Source organism: Xenopus tropicalis, chromosome 8 (genome assembly GCF_000004195.4).
Source record: "Xenopus tropicalis strain Nigerian chromosome 8, UCB_Xtro_10.0, whole genome shotgun sequence".
Lineage (NCBI taxonomy): Eukaryota > Metazoa > Chordata > Amphibia > Anura > Pipidae > Xenopus > Xenopus tropicalis.
Window position 1 is genome coordinate 126,346,700 of NC_030684.2, and position 19,212 is coordinate 126,365,911.

General features: G+C 41.6%; 1 protein-coding gene across 1 annotated transcript in view; it reads right to left on the reverse strand.

The window, feature by feature from the left end:
* Nucleotides 1–4,123: 4,123 nt before the first annotated feature.
* LOC100124852 overlaps nucleotides 4,124–19,212 on the reverse strand; it is a 31,567-nt gene continuing 16,478 nt past the window's right edge. Inside the window, exons 3-9 of the mRNA XM_031891185.1 lie at nucleotides 10,527–10,685; nucleotides 9,327–9,449; nucleotides 7,877–8,032; nucleotides 7,144–7,365; nucleotides 6,278–6,443; nucleotides 6,060–6,162; nucleotides 4,124–4,848 (exon numbers count right to left, since the gene is read on the reverse strand). Coding sequence (XP_031747045.1) covers nucleotides 4,749–4,848; nucleotides 6,060–6,162; nucleotides 6,278–6,443; nucleotides 7,144–7,365; nucleotides 7,877–8,032; nucleotides 9,327–9,449; nucleotides 10,527–10,658 — 1,002 coding nt within the window. The 5' untranslated portion in view covers nucleotides 10,659–10,685 and the 3' untranslated portion in view covers nucleotides 4,124–4,748. The remainder of the gene's footprint in view (nucleotides 4,849–6,059; nucleotides 6,163–6,277; nucleotides 6,444–7,143; nucleotides 7,366–7,876; nucleotides 8,033–9,326; nucleotides 9,450–10,526; nucleotides 10,686–19,212) is intronic.

Below are 19,212 nucleotides of genomic sequence, written 5' to 3' on the forward strand. Positions count from 1 at the left end.
ATTATGACAGGTCCAGATAGCCGGCAAATTTTGGTTTAAAGAAGTACTTTCATATATGGAGATCTATTGCCATTTGCAACTACTGGATTTGGGGAAACCATTTGCTTCTTTTAAACCCGTTATCAGCTCACCTTTCCCCTGGGCTCTCTGTGAAGAGAACATTGCTAATATGTAGAGTAGGGCCCCAATGGGGAAAACAATGTTTGACAGCAATTACCAGTTACAGTGCCGCAGGGCTATTATATCACAAGAATAAAAAAAAAGAGGCGCAACTTGCCCCACCTTGGCCTCTGTACAATGTGCTCTCCCTGATTCTTTCTCTACCAATATGGCCCTGGAAAGTGATCTTTAATCTTCCTTTAATAATATTATACATAATGCACAAATAAGAACAATAACTGCAGACCAAGTAACCATATACAACCAATAGTATGTGCACACACCTTAAATGGGGCCAGTCCTCTTCCTCAAAGTTGGTCCTCAGACCCAAAACCACCATCACAGGAGATTCCACAGTAAGGGACATCATGGTAGAAGGGGGTCCCAAGATGGACTGAGGCCCAGAACTGCACTGCATACTCATGGTGAGGCCTTACCTGGGATCTAAAAATAGAGAGAATTATGTTTTCAGAATATTCATTTCTCTTCAGATGTTTTTTCACTTTAGGTGTTAGGCTTACAGGTCTATACTTTCATCACAAGAATGCTCAAATCTATCTGTCCATTGAATCTAAAGACAGACTCTTGGCACTTCTTTAATAGCTGAAAATGCTGGAGGAGAATACGCTCCTCGTGCCCCGAGCCTAACAGTAGAACTTAGCAAGGTTTGCTGGACCAGAGGCAATTGGCTTCTACCCTCCGGCTGCTAGTACAGCTGTAACTGCCCCATGGCCTGAGGGAGCTGTAGAAAAATGGAGTCATTAGAACACCAACTTTTCATTTAATCAATCCCATCAAACCTTTATAAAGAGTTGCTGAGAAGTAAGTCCCATTCAGCAGTATTTTCTGCTAATATTTGAGGTTAGCACCACTTTTATAACTGACTGATCTACTATCAGATGCACTACTTTCATGTTGGGGTCTCCCAATGCCACATGACCCTATTAGTATTGGGAATCAAACAATACAGAAGACCCCTGGCGTACATTTTGTTATACAAGAAAGTATAACAATAAGCTTGTCTTGCGCCTTTATATTACAGTGGTCTTTTCCTGATACAAATGATCGCTAAGATGATCACAGTAGCGATTATGGATGACAAAGTAAAGGGGGGGGGGAGATATGAGTGCAAGGCTATGGTATTTAACAGAGCAGGTTACCACTTTAGGATTACATACTGTATTTAGCCAGCTTTTTCTAGTTCAAGCCAGTCCCCCCACACTTTGTGGAACTTATCGCCTCATATAGGTACGTTTGTACATTGGTATCACTATGTATGTGGTATCACTAACCATAAGAGTATCACTGAGCCGACATTAGCTTTCCATTGAAGGGCTATAGCTTTTCTTTGTGTACATAAAAAGAATTGAGAGAAGCATGCAATAAGCTCTCCTCGTAGTTATCTCTTATACCCAATTTAGGAGGGTTATTAAAGCAATAATGTCATGGGAAAACATGTTGTTTTCAAAACCTATCAGTTAAAAGAGCTTCTCCAGCAGCTGATCAGCAGAACAATGGGAAGGGAGCAAGATAGCAGCTCCCAGTAGGTATCAGAATAGCACTCAATAGTAAGAAATCCAAGTCCGGCTTGGGACTCCTCCAGTTACATGGGAGTAGGAGAAACAATAGGTTAGCTGAAAGCGGTTCTAATGTGTAGCACTGGCTCCTTCTGAAAGCTCAGACTCAGGCACACTTTACTGCTGCGCTGCAAGTTGGAGTTATATCCCCCCTCCCAGCAGCCGATCAGCAGAACAATGGGAAGGGAGCAAGATAGCAGCCCCCAGTAGGTATCAGAATAGCACTCAATAGTAAGAAATCTAAGTCCGGCTTGGGACTCCTCCAGTTACATGGGAGTAGGAGAAAGAATAGGTTAGCTGAAAGCAGTTCTAATGTGTAGCGCTGGCTGAAAGCTCAGACTCAGGCACAATGCACTGAGATGGCACCTACACACCAATATTACAGCTAAAAATACATTTGTTGGTTCAAGAATAAAATTTTAAATGGTAGAGTGAATTATTTGCTATGTAACAGTGTAATTTATAAAAATCATGACAGTATCCCTTTAAGGGATCCATTTGTTTGCACGGCTGGGAGTACCTGCTGCCAAGATATATGTAGAGATGGGCGGTTCCATACCATGTGGATATAATCTGCTACTGGGGTGAAACACTTAGGACATACCTGATCTATATTGGGTGGATTCTAAGGAGCTTTTGGGAGGTAGGATAAATCCTGTGAAGGTATAGGATGTTAGTAGTTTATGACATGTAGATTAGATACTGTAAATTGTAACCTTTAAGGCAATAGCAAAAGATTCATTAAAACTTCTAATTTTAGTATAGCATTGCAGTTTGGTAGTTTGGGGTGTATGTCCATTTTGGATTCATCAGAATGTGTGCTTTGCATACATATGTGGTTTCCTGGGATAAACTTACTTTTTGTGGCTACCACACATAAAATGCAGGTAATTTGATGGTAAATAAAGTGACACCCAGGAACATTTGTATGTATTATTTCATTGTGGGTGGCATAAATATACTGTAGTTTTTTAAATTCACTTTTGTGACAGTCATAAAAACATGCACTATATGCACTGTTTCAATGTTTAGGTCTCTACATTTCACATTCTTGATTAATCCAGGGCATATTGGGCATAAAATATCAAGCATCCATATTTAGGATGTATTATGCAAGCTTTGAATGTGTACATTCCCATTATATATAGTTTTCAGGGGTAAACTTGTTTGCGGGTTTTTTTTTTGCCTTCCAGTGCTTGTATACTAGTTTTGGGTGCAGTGCTTTAAAAAATCAGCCAGTATAAAGTAATTTCCCTAATATAATCTAGGGTTCATGTATGACAGGGGTGGACAAACTACGGCCCACAGGCCGGCCCGCTGAGGCTTTGGTGTGTCTGGCTTTGTCCCGACTCCGCAAGTCTCATCACGCGAGACTTGGCGTCTAAACTGCATGTAAGCGCTGGCCCGGCCCATCTGTCAAATTTTAAAAGTCAATGTGGCCCCTGAGCCTAAAAGTTTGCCAACCCCTGATGTATGACCTAGTAAGTGTGCAATGTACCCATGTGTTGCAGTTTGTGCACTGCTTTCCTGCTTTGCAGAAGCACCAGAGGTTTCTGATCAGAAGAATATAGCCTTGGCTGCCTTCATACCTTGGGAAAGGGGAGGCAGGTAGGCACTTTTGGACCCCTTAGTCCTCTTGAAAGGGCCCAAGGTGAGAGATATGATCCATTTGGTGGCGCCTAATTTCCCAGTTAATTTGCCTTTTGTTGTTTTCTTTGCAAATGAAAAATTTAACACAAACAATGTAAACACAACAACAATGAATGCACCTATGACATGAATGTCACCCTACTGGTGGTGTTTGCTCACACAGCCTGCACTCAAGCTATGGGAAATATTAGTTTTTTTTTTTTTTTCAAGAATAGCCCCCCATTGAGTGCTATGAATTCCCAGTGGAAGATAACTCCCAGTGCAGGCAGCCATATTGACAGCACATTCATACACATGTGTCCATACTCAGTATGTGCTTCATCCAATCCCACGTCATACACATACTCATATGTAGCAAGCCAGGATACTCACTGCAAGGTACACACTATATTTTTGCCATCTGTGACATAAAAAAACATTAGTAAATGTTATTTTTCCTGAACCTACCCATGAGTGAGCATAACCCCTCAACCCCCAATATAAGACTCCCTTGGCACCTAGGCATGGGATAGCCATTGTATAATTCATTAACGGCTTATTGCTGATTGGGATTATCCCAAGCCTGGCTTTGGGGGGAAAAAAATCTTCTGTTTTAACCACTTTAGACTATCTCAGTACCAGCACCTCCCCATCACACAGGTATGGTAGCTCCGCAATTTTTGATCAAATGTTTTTGAACCAAACTGCCTGTTTTTTAGAGTTCAAGCATTTTAATAACGGATGAAGCAGAGAATGTGCAATGTTTTGCGTTGCTTGCAATTTTATTTAGAACAGCAGAACTTCACATTACATTAGCCTTTCTCCTTTTTTTACGTGTCTATATGTATATATGCGCTATATATGAACATAGGTTGATAAAAATGATGGGTTTTTTGTCAACCTCAGCTGCTATGTAACCATGTATGTCTTAAGTACACAGACACCCCCAGGTAATTGTAAGCACTTACCTGATACCCCAGGCCAGTGCTCCTGTTAGCAGAAAACTGCTCTGGTCCTGAGTTCTTCTGAGAGAGCACCATGGAGCGATCATCTTCCTCCTGCTTCTTCCTTGTTCAATGCTTAGAGCAAAGTACGCACAGTAGAGTGAAAAAGACTCTATTGTACATGCCCTACAACACGAACAGAACTAGGAAGCCAATCGCTCCATGGTGCTGGCTGAGAAGAACCCTGAGCCAGTGCAGTTTCCACCTAATAAAAGCACCAGCTTGGGGCATCAGGAGAGTGCCGTACATTTGGTACCCCAAGTGATTTATACATTCCTTTTCCATTAAGCAGAAATAAATTCAGGCATATAAGAATTAGCAGAAATATTAGCTCGCAGATAAAATGCCATTGGCGCATCCAGTCTGACAGGCCCAGGCCTCACACAGTTGGATAGTAAGCGTACTGGGTAATGCCACAATCTTTGTCATAATTTCGAGTCATTTTTATGTATCCCTTGTGTCCATAGCCTTTTCCCCAACTGAAAAAAAGACATTTTTTAAAAAGGAAACATAAATTGTCTTAATAGAATCCTACACATGAATGTGAGAGAAATGGCAGATAGAGAGCTATACAGGCACAGAGATATCAATAAGGAAACAATGGGGGTCAGTTAGTTGGTACTATTCCCTGCTGCAGTACTGTGATACTCCATAGGGCCCTATGGCTGCAGCAATGGAGCACCAGTCCCTGTTGTTACCAGTTTACCATGTAAGCTCCCCAGAACACAGGGACTAACTCATGTTTTTGTGTATTTCTCTCTTCCACCTCTCATTTTGTGCACTCATCTATACTGACCACTGGGTACGTGACACAGGGTAATGCTGGATCATTAAGTCTCCTTTGTGACCTGTGCCTTATGGTGCCCCACCATGTGTCCTGAGTAAGACTCAGCTAGGCTTATGTAGTATTTGGACAGGTATTACTGGCCATAAGTTAGTTTAGTCCTGTAGAATCAAAGAGTTTAGTCCACTCTTTGATTCTCTGATCTAACTGATGCACTGGTTGGTGTGAAACTCATAGGGCACATGGGGTTACCAGGAGTTTGGGAGGATTTAGGTTGACATACTACCTTAAGAGGTGAGTTGTGGGCAAAACCTCTATTGAGAAACCCTTGGAGAGCCCATCCCATTTTGCCATAATCAGCATGGGTGGGGAAGGTGTGGGTTTTTAAAAGCTTTTACAAGTTTGGTCAAGGCAATGTCTGGACTGAGAAGGGACATGGGCAAAAGCAGGGTGGAAAAATGTCAGTAGCAGGAATTCCTATGATTATGTGCCTAAATGATTGGTTACATTTTGCTCTAGTCCTATATGTGTTCTATGCTCTGACTGGCTACTGGTTGCTTATGACCATTTCTACTTCAGAACTGTCATTTCAATGCAAAATGCCAATTTAGAAGTGTAAGTTAAAGAGCAGAATAGGACTCAAAGGTGCACAGCAAAGCCATTCCTCTAAGCGGAATGCTGAATAAGCACTAGAGGGGCGTGATTATGCACTTCACCAGTTACTGTAAGGTGTATGTGCCTGGTACTGTCTATACAGTGCAGGAGACATTGTTATCTGCCTCAAAACATCTAACATGCAGAACAGTATGTCCCAGCCAATGAAATCCTTCTTTATTAGATGAAAGAAAAAACTGAGATTTTTGCAGGGCCTACACAGCTTAATTTTGAGATTCCCGTATATCTTACCTGTTTTTTATCAGCCAATAGTTAGTGCCCTTTGCTGTACCATATCCAACGATAAGTACAACATGGTTTGTATTGTTGGTGCAATGTGGATCATAATAAACACCTGGAATTAACGAAAGAGAATATTTCTTGGTATGCTGTGTGACTTGCTGGCACGTGTTCATTTCTATATATGGCACCGACACATCACATAGCTCTTTCATAGCTGTGGTACCCACCTGACTTGTACATACGGAACCCTTGCTGACTGGCATCTATCCAAGCAGACACGGGTCCAACTGTTCCTACACCTTTCATGAGAGCATTTCCATTTCCAGAAGGTATTCTGTAAAATTGCTTTACTACTCCAGTATTACTTGGCTTCATCTTTGTGCACTTTCCTTCCTGGAGAAGAGCAGATTTGAATTGGGCTTTATCTACACCATTTATAAACCAGAGAATGGTATATAGATTCATTGACTGCAATTTACACTCAGTATAATTCCATTTTTAGGCGAACACCTATCTCTTTGTGAAGGAGCAGAGCTCACCAAATGGAGCCCTCTGCAAAGCCACCTCAGCTGGATTTCTGAAATAATATGATGGTAAGTTACCCTTCTGGTAATTTACTTATGTACCCATGGCTGCTTTAAGCTGAAGATAAGTATGGGCATCTGGCTGTACCCATACCAAGTTAGTGATTGGTCAGCCATTGGGCAGGTATTCAGCCAATGAAACACCTTTCAGCACACCAAAAGAAATACTTTCCATTCAGGTATACTGTATATGTGCCCAAAAAATACTGATTATAATATTACTTTTTTATTTTCACTTGCAACAAAATAGTTATGTCATACATGAGATGCATGGGTTACACTATCATCATTCGTTTGCTTCCTTAGGAGCAGTTCCTACTGGAATAAAGAGATATGTACCCTTCCCTAATGTTTTTTTCCTTCAATTTAAACTTGATAACATCAGCAAAATGTAAGAATGCTTTAGGGCAGGCCAGTGCTGTTACAGTTGGCTGATGGACCAGTATATGCAGTGTTAGCCAGGTTTAAATAATGTTCTGTATGATTGTTATTCAGTATTTCAGTATTACCTTTCCTTCATATGGGTAGGCAGGTTCCTGCATTAAACCATATTTCTTCATGTATGTGAAGGAAGACCATAGAAATCCGTTGTTACACCCATTGTTTCCTTCAGTGTAGGAACAATCCACCAGTTCTTGGGGGCTGAATGTCAACAGTGAGCCCGTTTTTATCTTCCATTGGCATTCCATGGCCCCCACGGCAGCAAAAGCGTAGTCACATTTGCACGATCCCTGTCAGGGTTCAGAAAAGAAAGGGAAGATGTTGACCACTTTCTAAGGGTAATTGTACATGGGCATTTTGTCGCCTTGTGAAATTTCCTGTGGGGGGAAACCTCCCCAAAATACCTTTTTATTGCAGAGCATTGGAATTGCCAGTTGGCAGCAATGGCAAGGTTACCAGATACAGTTGCAAGGGGGCAACATAAGGCAGCCAGCCTGGAGCACCTCTGATTAGAAGTTTTGAGGACTCAGGGGCACATCTAATCAATGCAAGTTACTGGGCCGCACTGACTGCAAACTGATTGCATTTGGGTTAAATAGGAGCCTCTGTAACTGGATTCTGTACAAGTGCCCCATACTTGTCACATGATCTGGTAGCCTTCAACTATAGCATTTCTCTGTGTGTATACAGAGGCTCATACTATTTACTGTGTGCTACATGGGATGTTATTTCTCTACCATCCATCAAGTAGAAGCATAGCTGTGTATAAGTAATATAATAAATATACCCACACAAACATACCTGATTTTTCACGGGGGTGACACAGCCTTTGGTTCTCCAGTCTATTGATGCCGGTGGCTGAGCTTCGTTTATCTCTTTTGGTGCCTCAGTCATGCTGGCCAATGAATGGTCTGAGCCGGTGTAACCTGTCATTGTTGCAGCCACCTCCTCACCTGTCTGGCACATAATAACAATACAGCTATGTGTCATGATATAATAAATCATAAGCAGGATATCAATACAATAAATATAAAAATGAGTATTTTTTATGTTATCATTAGAAGAGATTATTTAGAACAAATTCACAATACATCAAGAAATGTTAGGTCTCTGATCTGTACAGGCCATGCCCAGTTAAACCAGGCACACCCTAAATCCAACCCAGACCCTGCCCGTTTTATATTAATTTCCGATTTTCTCTAAATGTATTATTCAGTGGTTAGAACTTAAGATAGAATAATGTAATTGTTATATCTATGTCTAATAAATCTTTTGTTCAAAGGTCCCTGGTTGGGTGCTAACCCAACCTCTACAAGGTATGAGGAATAAGGGCCTAGTAGATTCTATTTACTGCCACACCCCCACCTTCATATTACTGTGTATATATGTGAAAATGTTTCAGTGTTCTAGGGTTATTATATTGTTGTGCATCATCACCATTAGTCCACAAAGATCAGTCTGCTACTAACCGGCCTCCCTTACTCCCATCTTTCCCCCCTACAGTCTATATTAAACACTGCTGCCAGAATTCTCCTCCTCTCATCCAGGAGAGTTCAGGCCCTTCCCCTGCTAAAGGCCTTATCGTGGCTTCCTATCAAACAAAGAATTTCTTACAAACTCCTTCTCTTAACCTTCAAATCCCTCCATTCCTCTGCCCCTCACTACATCTCTTCCCTTGTGTCTCTGTACGTTCCTGGCCGACTCCTTCGTTCCTCGCAGAGCAACCGTTTGGTTGTGCCCCCCACTACTACTGCTGTTTCCCACCTTAACCCTTTCTGCCTTGCTGCCCCTTACATTGGGAATGCCCTCCCTGATTTCCTCCGGAGAGAATCCTCCCTCAGTCTTTTTAAATCTAAACTTAAAGACTCCCTTTTGGAGCACTCACCCAGCACCTGATCTGGGAACTGGCACTTATATTGTAGTGTCACCCACTGTGACCTACAGCACTTATATTTGCCTATTTGTGTCTGTAAGTTACCCTCCCATATAGATTGTAAGCTCTACGGGGCAGGGACCTCCTTCCTCTTGTGTCTTTGACTCAACTTATTGCAACTGTATTTATCTTGTATTTATTGTTATACTTTGTATTTATCTATTATTATCTTAATAATCCCCTGTTTGTATTAATGAATTCTACTGTACAGCGCTGCGTACATAAGTAGCACTTTATAAATAAAGATATACATACATACATATGTTACTGCGCACTACTAAACACCAGGGAAACTGCATAGAAGGTCCAAGTTCTTACCATATCTCCCAGATGGTTCATCCCAACCTCATAAGTGTGGAGTCCCAAGGAATATTCCAAGTTATGGGCGGTGATAAATTTCAGTGACTCCTCCCAGATGGTCCGTCTTGCACGTTCCTCTTCCTGGGAATTGCAAGATGCTATTTAAGTACATTAGGACTCACAAACATAAACAGCCTGCTACTACAAGCAATACTGGATATCCAAAAGTTCAGGTCTTGATCTCATCTACTAACACTGGTCTGCCATGTCGGCTCTTTAGTGATTCCCAAACTGTGGGAGCAGAGGCTGTTGCTGGGGTTCCATCTTAAAAGCTAATTATGGAGAGATTTAGGGAGAATGTTTTGTTTTTTCTAGATTAAAGTCTTGAAGCCCAGTTTGTGGATCAATTAGGGAGCAATTTGGGGTGAACACATATTCTGGCATAGATATTCTTAAACTAAGGCTGAATTGCTGATAAAACAGTGTTTTTATGTGCCTGTAACCTTGTTATGCACTAATGGGGACCTCAATGAGGAGTCTGAATGAAAACTGATCTAAGACAACTGTTACATATGTCATTACATTTCATCTTTACCTATTTATTTTTTATCTATTTATTGTCTTTCTATTCCACCTCATTCCAATTTGAAATTCCTACTGCTGTTTGGCTACTTAGGTTTCAGCACAGTGACCAGCAAATTCAATTTCTTCTCAGCTGAAGTGTTAGATTCATTTCCATTGCTAATCTTTGTACTTGTGTCAATATGATAGTAAATATTATTATGTTCCAGTCTAGTATTCTTACCACCACCTGGTTGCAATGATCATTGCTCCTAAAAAAAAAATCTGTAGTTGCATCTAGATATCACCTTGTTAAATTGCAAGCCATAAAGGTGAAGACACACAGAGCTACTAGTAGCAGCTACTTGTCACGACTACTTAAATAGACAATGCTTATCATTTTCTGATAATTGTTTCTACGTGTGTTTTAGCAGAGGCAATTCTCAGTATTATGGCGGGGTTTAGTAACTGAGACAAGTAGCTGCTATTAAGTACCTCAGTGTACCTTCACCCTAATGGTTACACCAACTCTCAACACGGTTACATTTTATCAGCCACAGGGAAACCTGGTTCAAAGAAGGTCAAATGTATTACACCCAATACTATTAGTAAGCAAAACCTTTCCCATATTATCAGAGCATTTATACAAGCCCTTACCCCATCCTTATAGCTCTTCTGGTGAGTTTTAACCCACAGCTGCCAGTGAGTGTCCAGGGTGGGATCAGGGGCCGAGTGAGCCGGGATCAGTAGGGAAAGCAGAGCCACAAGGCAGATGCTGGAGGGTCCCATGGTCTCCCTGATGCACTAAAGGCAAAACTGAAAGAAACGACATAAAAGGCGACACCAATACATTGGCCTTTAGTTCCAGAAAAGTAATTCTAATGAATTCTCTTTTTTATCTCCCATTGTTGAAGTTTATTTACAGTGATAAAGTGATGCTGAGAATTCTCTCCCAGAAGAGGTTGTACTGGCAGTAGATAGTGTTGGGAAAGGGTTACCTGCCCCAAATTATAGGGATGTGCGTTTCTAAAGTCATGAGGATTTTTTTCCCCATAAAAATCTTTGCTTTACTCTTAATCGACTAACAACACCATATACACAAGTGATGGGCAATAACTCAGCATGTTACTTGGTGGTTTATCTAATAAGGCTTAACCTGGAAATAGTAATACATACAGTAATAAAATATGTGTAAAGTCATTGCAGTCTTGAGGCTAAATAATGTGCAATTCACAAACTACATCTCGGCATGAATGTGTCATGCAGGCAGGTATAATACATTGTAGTAGATAAACAAAGGCAAATAAAAGCCTATGTAAGAGTGAGTGTGCATGAGAATTCTATAGAATAAGATGAGGAGCATAAGCTGAGGAGAGAAAAGAGCCGCTCTACCTGCACAGTGAGAGGAAGATCCTGGGGAGCAGGAGAACTTTCCAACAGCCCATTGTGCAGCCAACCTGCAGCTTTATACTGGTTTGTGTGGGGGGGGGTCTTGTGTTCCCCTCAAACAGGAACCTGCGGTTGTAGCAGCAAATATTGCACAAAAGCCATAACAGAGATAACAGATAAGAACTGCAGCCACTAATCATAGATTGGCTATGATGAGTCAGGATATATCAGCTAAATTCTTGTTGAAACACGTTCATATAGGGTTACCTAATGTTACATTCATTATTCTGTAGAACAGGGGTCCCCAACCTTTCTTATTCATGAGCCACAGTCAAATGTAAAAAGACTTGAAGAGCAACACAAGCACCATAAAAATTCATGGAGGTGCCAAATAAGGGTTGTGATTGGCTATTAGGCAGCCTCTATGCACACTATCAGCTTACAGGGGCTTTATTTGGTAGGAAATCTTGTTTTTATTCAACCAAAACTTGCCCCCAAGTCAGGAATTAAAAAATAACTCCCTGGTTTGGGGGCACTGAGAGCAACATCCAAGGGGTTGGGGAGCAACATGTTGCCCCCGCGCCACTGGTTGGGGATCACTGATGTAGAAGGAAGATACAGAAATTTATATGAAATTTTAGTTGTATTTATCTAGATTACATATAGTTACATAGGGTTGAAAAAAGACCAGAGTCAATCAAGTTCAACCCTTCCAAGAAAACCCAACACACATACAAACCCATACTGACCTATCTATCCACTCACATACAGACCCACACTGACCTATCTATCTACTCACATACAGACCCACACTGACCTATCTATCCACTCACATACAGACCCACACTGACCTATCTATCCACTCACATACAAACCCATACTGACCTATCTATCCACTCACATACAGACCCACACTGACCTATCTATCCACTCACATACAAACCCATACTGACCTATCTATCTACTCACATACAGACCCACACTGACCTATCTATCCACTCACATACAAACCCATACTGACCTATCTATCCACTCACATACAGACCCACACTGACCTATCTATCTACTCACATACAGACCCACACTGACCTATCTATCCACTCACATACAGACCCACACTGACCTATCTATCCACTCACATACAGACCCATACTGACCTATCTATCCACTCACATACAGACCCATACTGAACTATCTATCCACTCACATACAGACCCACACTGACCTATCTATCCACTCACATACAGACCCATACTGAACTATCTATCCACTCACATACAGACCCACACTGACCTATCTATCCACTCACATACAGACCCATACTGACCTATCTATCCACTCACATACAGACCCATACTGACCTATCTATCCACTCACATACAGACCCACACTGACCTATCCACTCACATACAGACCCATACTGACCTATCCACTCACATACATACACTATATACAATATACAACCACTAATACTAACTGTAGATATTAGTATCACAATAGCCTTGGATACTATGCTTGTTAAAGAACTCATCCAGGCCCCTCTTATAGGCATTAACAGAATCTGCCATCACACATTCCCCAACCTCACTGCCCTCACCGTGAGGAACCCCCTACGCTGCTTCAAATGGAAGCTCCTTTCCTCTAATCTAAAGGGGGGGCCTCTGGTGCACTGATCGTTTATATGGGAAAAAAGCACATCTCCTATACCAATTAAGGATTGTGATGATTGTGATTGGCTATTTGCCCCATGCATGCTTGGAGTAAACCTGTGGATCCAAGCCAAAGATTTAAAAATGGGCACCTACTCTGAGGCCACGGGGAGCAACATCAAAGGGGTTGAAGAGCAACATTTTGCTTCTGAGCCACTGGTTGGGGATCACTGCTCTACATAAGTCACCATGAAGGATGAAGAGTAGGGACTGCCACAAACTAATGCTTCAGTTTCTACAATGATCATTTGTTGACAATACCTTTACAGGTACGAAAGATCCCATGCAATGCAAATCATGCAGCAAAGGAAAAGCTAAAAGCTCCATGATTATATACTAATAGTGAGGGAAGCTTAGAAGCTCAGTAGAGGTCTATCTATTAATAAACAGGGCAGTTTGCATGCACTCATATTTTTAAGACCCAGGCCTACGACTGCTGCTTGCTTTGACCCACTACCTGGAATGACCTGCAACTGCCTTACTTGCAACCCAATCCACGACCAGCTGACCACCATTATCAGAAGTGGGCAGGGATAGAAAAATAAAAGTTAAAAAATAAAGATAATATATATAAGATTATATAAGAAATATGGACAAGACCTGCAATCCAACCCACATCCAAAAATCCTAACCACAACCTGCAGGGTACCAGCCTTTCTTTGTGGGGCTTACAGATCCATAATGTCTTGATTGTGATCTTATTTGCTTTTAAAATATGGATACAAAATTGGCTGGCTATTATGGAACTTTACAGCCATTGTTCACTGTAAAAATGTGTGCCTAGGGGGAAAGCCCATATACTTAATGATAGTGCTTACTGAGAAAGCCATAGAAGTTGTCTCTGCTCTGCAGGTTCCATTTATGGCCCCCATTTAACTTACTATATTGCGCATTAAAGCAGTCAACTGCTGACTGGACCTAATTTCCAATAAGCATTAGTTAGGCTATTAGGATGTCTATCTACTATGTGTCATGAACCTAATGGAGTTATGTAATAAAAGGCACTAAAGGCACCTACAGTGGGCAATATTGCCCGATGCGTTCCCCAATCCGACTAGATTTTCTAACCTGCCTGATCAAGAGCTGGCCGATTTGAGGCCAGATATCGGTCGGGCAGGCCCGTCGGGAGTGCCCATACACAGGCCGATTAGCTGCCGAGTTGGTCTAAGGGACTGATATCGGCAGCTACTATCGGCCCGTGTATGGGGACCTTAAGTTTGCCCAGGAGTAGTAACCCATAGCAACCAATCAAGATTTACTGGGCACCTGTTTAAAAGCCAACATCTTATTAGTTGCTATGTGTTACTGCTCCTGGGCAATCCTAGTGCCTTTTATTACATTTTTTTGTGCATACGCAGTTGACCTTTATAAGTGGGACTAGACTGAAGCGACTTCTTCCCTCCACCTTTCTGTACAGTTGTAACTTTGCAGGGTTTGAGAGAGCTGTATGGGAAGTGGCTAGACTAGATCATGCCCTGTATTTAATGAATCTCTCATATAGCGCTGCTGAATCTCATGTCTCATTAAGAAGTATAACTGTTCAATGTTGGAAAGGCATCCAAATGCATAATTCTCATTGTGTAGTTTCAGTAGCTTGCAGTATTTTTCAAACAGTACAAATTAGGATATTTATATAAAGTGCTCAGAAGTACATGAGATCCCCTTTTATGGCATCACTGTCTCTTTTAATAATAACATACATTGGTTGCAGAGAAGAGCAGCCCTGTAACAAGTATCAAATAATTCCTTGTTGATGCAATAGTTGCGGTTTGTCACTTGGTTCAGCCCTTGGGCAATGTGTGTCCTGTGATATCATCTGTCAGATTATCAAATTGCTCCTTATCAGGGGTGCTGCTATTTTTTGTTTTTATGGGAACTGAATGTATAGAACTATAAGGCAAGAAAGGACCCCCCGCCACCGCTACTATACATCGACCAACATGCATTCAACATGTACCCACCCACTGAAACAAATGTGCTTAGAAATAATGTCCCACAGTTATAAAATAAGAAAATATTGCAAGTCAGCTTGCAACTCCCTTCTAGTATCCTTATGACTTACAGTTGGGGGTACATTACAGTATCCTTTTTAATACTTGCATGGTACTCTATGCTCAAGGGGGTACATTATCCCTTATAATACATGAGTGATACTCAGAGTTCCCTATATAACTCAGCCTGCAGCCTTGTGCCTTTATATGGTCACAGAACCCCTCAGTGACTGCTAATATCCTTATCATTTACAGTAGGGGGTACATTATCCCTTATAATACACGAGTGATACTCGGAGTTCCCTATATAACTCAGCCTGCAGCCTTGTGCCTTTATATGGTCACAGAACCCCTCAGTGACTGCTAATATCCTTATCATTTACAGTAGGGGGTACATTATCCCTTATAATACAGTTAATAGCCCCACACATTAAGAAGCCCCCATGCATCATGAATCTTAGACAATGGGTCCAATCATTTAAGCACTGCATGAAAAAGTAATAAGGGATAAGATATAGGAATACATTTCAAATCAGGAACATAATATTTGTAGTTGGATAGAGAACTGGCTGGGGGATAGATTACAGACAGTGGTGGGAAATGTAACAACCAAACAAAAGGCATTTGTGAATACACAGCTAAAGAGATGGTAGTCGGCTCATCATATCCAGTTCCCTAAGGCTGAAGGTCCTTTAGTGCCCATATAACACCGGATACTCGGGTTCCTCAGTGCCCATATAACACCGGATACTTAGGTTCCTTAGTGCCCATATAACACCGGATACTCGGGTTCCTCAGTGCCCATATAACACCGGATACTTAGGTTCCTCAGTGTCCATATAACACCGGATACTCGGGTTCCTCAGTGCCCATATAACACTGGATACTCGGGTACCTCAGTGCCCATATAACACCGGATACTCAGGTTCCTCAGTGCCCATATAACACCGGATACTCGGGTACCTCAGTGCCCATATAACACCGGATACTCGGGTTCCTCAGTGCCCATATAACACCGGATACTCGGGTTCCTCAGTGCCCATATAACACCGGATACTCGGGTTCCTCAGTGCCCATATAACACCGGATACTCGGGTTCCTCAGTGCCCATATAACACCGGATACTCGGGTTCCTCAGTGCCCATATAACACCGGATACTCGGGTTCCTCAGTGCCCATATAACACCGGATACTCGGGTTCCTCAGTGCCCATATAACACCGGATACTCGGGTTCCTCAGTGCCCATATAACACCGGATACTCGGGTTCCTCAGTGCCCATATAACACTGGATACTCAGGTTCCTCAGTGCCCATATAACACTGGATACTCGGGTTCCTCAGTGCCCATATAACACTGGATACTCAGGTACCTCAGTGCCCATATAACACTGGAAACTCACAGCAATCAGTTCCCCATTCCCAAATATTGTCTTAAGAAAGGACAGACCACTGATCACGCAGCAAAATGTTCTTGTCACATAGCCCTTTTATCAGCCGTTATCAATTTGTAGAAGGCCGGAAATTTTGCTGTGTGATTTGTTCTGCAATTTATTTATAATGAAGTTCTAATGAAATATCTGTTATGACATTACCCCCTGTGCCCGGTACTGCGAGCTGATAAGCAGCAAAAAACAGAACGGACCCTTAGAGCAGAGTCTAGGTTCCTTACTTCGAAGGCCAATGTTTAGGGGACCAGCTTTTGGGCTCCCCGTAGCTCATGATATAGTTACAGATTTTAGTGGTAGGGTTACCCTTCCTCCCTTCTGGAAGCTGAAAAACCTAGAGTTTTTGGGACAGGAGACTGTGTATGCACAACAAACAGAGTATCACACAAACAGGCTACACTAATGAGAGTTTCCATGTAGCTAAGATAATACGCAAGCATTGGAATCTTTTTTTCTAGGTGCCTCCAATGATGGCATACAAAAGTGCACCCATACTGAGAGGGAACTTGCTCATGCCGAACTACTGTACCTGGGAGCATACTGGTACCTAGAACATGTTTGGGCACCCCATGGTGTGGCATGTATTTTGCAAACTGGAAACAGTGCAAAAAAGAAGACTGAAAAGAAGAATCTGCAGCTGTAACTTTACCCAAGAACCAACTCTCAACTTTTGCTGCAGTTTTCATCCCACAGGTACTATACCCAGGTACTATACAGTTCTAAAGAATCACTAGCTGACATTAAATTGTTTTTTGCCTGACCTGACATCTATAATAATTTATAATCTATCCCCTACCCTAACACATGGAGGGTAAGTTAACTCTTTCCCTCTGAAAAAGCTCATTGTGTGTTTGTATATTTGTTGTTGTTTTTTGCATTTACTATTTTTTTTTTTTTCGTCATTGTTTTGTTCATTTTTAGTAAGTTACAGTGGGGCAATGTTGTGTATCCGTGCCAGTGTTATAGTGCCAGGGCCTGAATATCTGCCATCAGTACCCACTGCTTCTCACTGTATATAATGTGCTGGGTTTGTAAATACGGACTGCGTCTCACTGTATATAATGGGGAGTCAGTACCCACTGCCTTTCTTGCTATAAAACTAACATAAACACATCTAAAGGGGAGGTTCACTTTTAAGTTATAATTTTGTATTACTTATTTTTCCAAGTAGGCCCCTTAACTATTCATATTCCCATCTCTTGTTTAAACCACTACCTGGTTGCTAGGGTAAATAAGACCCTAGCAACCAGATAGCTGCTGAAATACCAAATGGAGAGCTGCTGAACAAAAAGCTAAATAACTGAAAAACCATTAAAAATAAAAGTGAATTCGAATGCGAACTAGCCCTTGAAGCTAACTGATCACAAACACAAATGTTTGCAGATCCCCTCACAGAAGTGCACGTATGAATACTTTTACATACTAAACATTTTAGGGTAAAAAAAAAGCCCCCCCCCCCGCACTTTTGTACAGTATCCCTGGGAGTCAGTGGGAACGGCAAGAGGTAGTTGGGAGGTTAACTTTTTATGCCAGCAGCGAATCCACTAAGTGTCACATTAGCTGTAGGTCAGTCTGTGTATGGGCCATCTTTAGCCTCCCCAAACGAAAAAGTCACCCTCCGCCTATGCTCTCAAGTCCCTGTCTGTGTTTCAAATGATGGGTGGGTGTGTCCTAATGGTCTCTGCCAGAAGCACAGTAGGAGAGGAGTAGCCAATTACAACCCTGCAGTCACACAACCAAAGACAGGCTGTAGTTCCCCGTCAGGTCAGCCTAGCTGTTGATTGGTTCCTATCCTACAGTGCAGTATACTGAGTGCCACCCGACCCCCTAGGAAAGGAGGCTGTGGGATTTTTGGAGAAAGTTTCAATTAATCAGCTTGAAACACCACTTTTAAAACCACATTCCTCCTATATTTAGATGAATACAATTCATTGGCACAAGATTGATATTGACACAATATATCTCCTTTAAAGGACATCCATTGCAATATATTACCCAAGGCATAACTTACAGTAAGCTGAGGCCAGAGCCAGGTCTAATCTGCACGGGGAATCCAGAATAAATAGTACCTATCAGTACAGGAATACATTACTCGTTTCAGGTAGAGTTTTAATGACTAGAAGGCCAAAAGAAAAGCATTATAGTCATCTGCCAATTAACACAAGGCTTTATAAATGAAGCCCACAGTTACATGCACAGAGGTCTCTGACAATTGGAATTCAGCACTTCGCATGAGAGGTCTGTGCACTAGCCTTCTCTTTTATGATTTATTACCTGCAAAAGAATGTAGGACAAACTGAATTTCTGCTTTGTAAAGAACGGATATAAAATGTTTCTTGTCATGTTGTCAGGGACTCTGAATTCCAGCAGATCAACTCCTTATCTGTTTGAGAAAGAGATGTTCCTGTAATTATGATACAAAGCAAAAAAGCAACGCTAATGATGTTGATGACAGTAATGATAGGAAACAGCAACGAGTACAATGTCAAGTCTCTGCTTTCAAACATTCCTGCTCTGCCTCATAATTACAGTGTACTGCAGCAGCAAAGGCTTCTGGGAAACGGTGTGTAATGAGCCTCAGTGATAAGATCAATTAAAGAAACTGAAAACATATATTGTTTTCATATTCTAATGTACTGAATTGTATTACATTTGCTAAATATTTAATATGATCCTGGATCTTTTTACTTTACCCAACTAGGAAATAGGTTGGAATTTGTTTGATTTGCCATTAAGGGAAAAGGTTTGTTCTGTATGGGCATGGAGGGAAGCATAGGCTTGTTCTGCAGTAAGATGGGACGCTTCAGC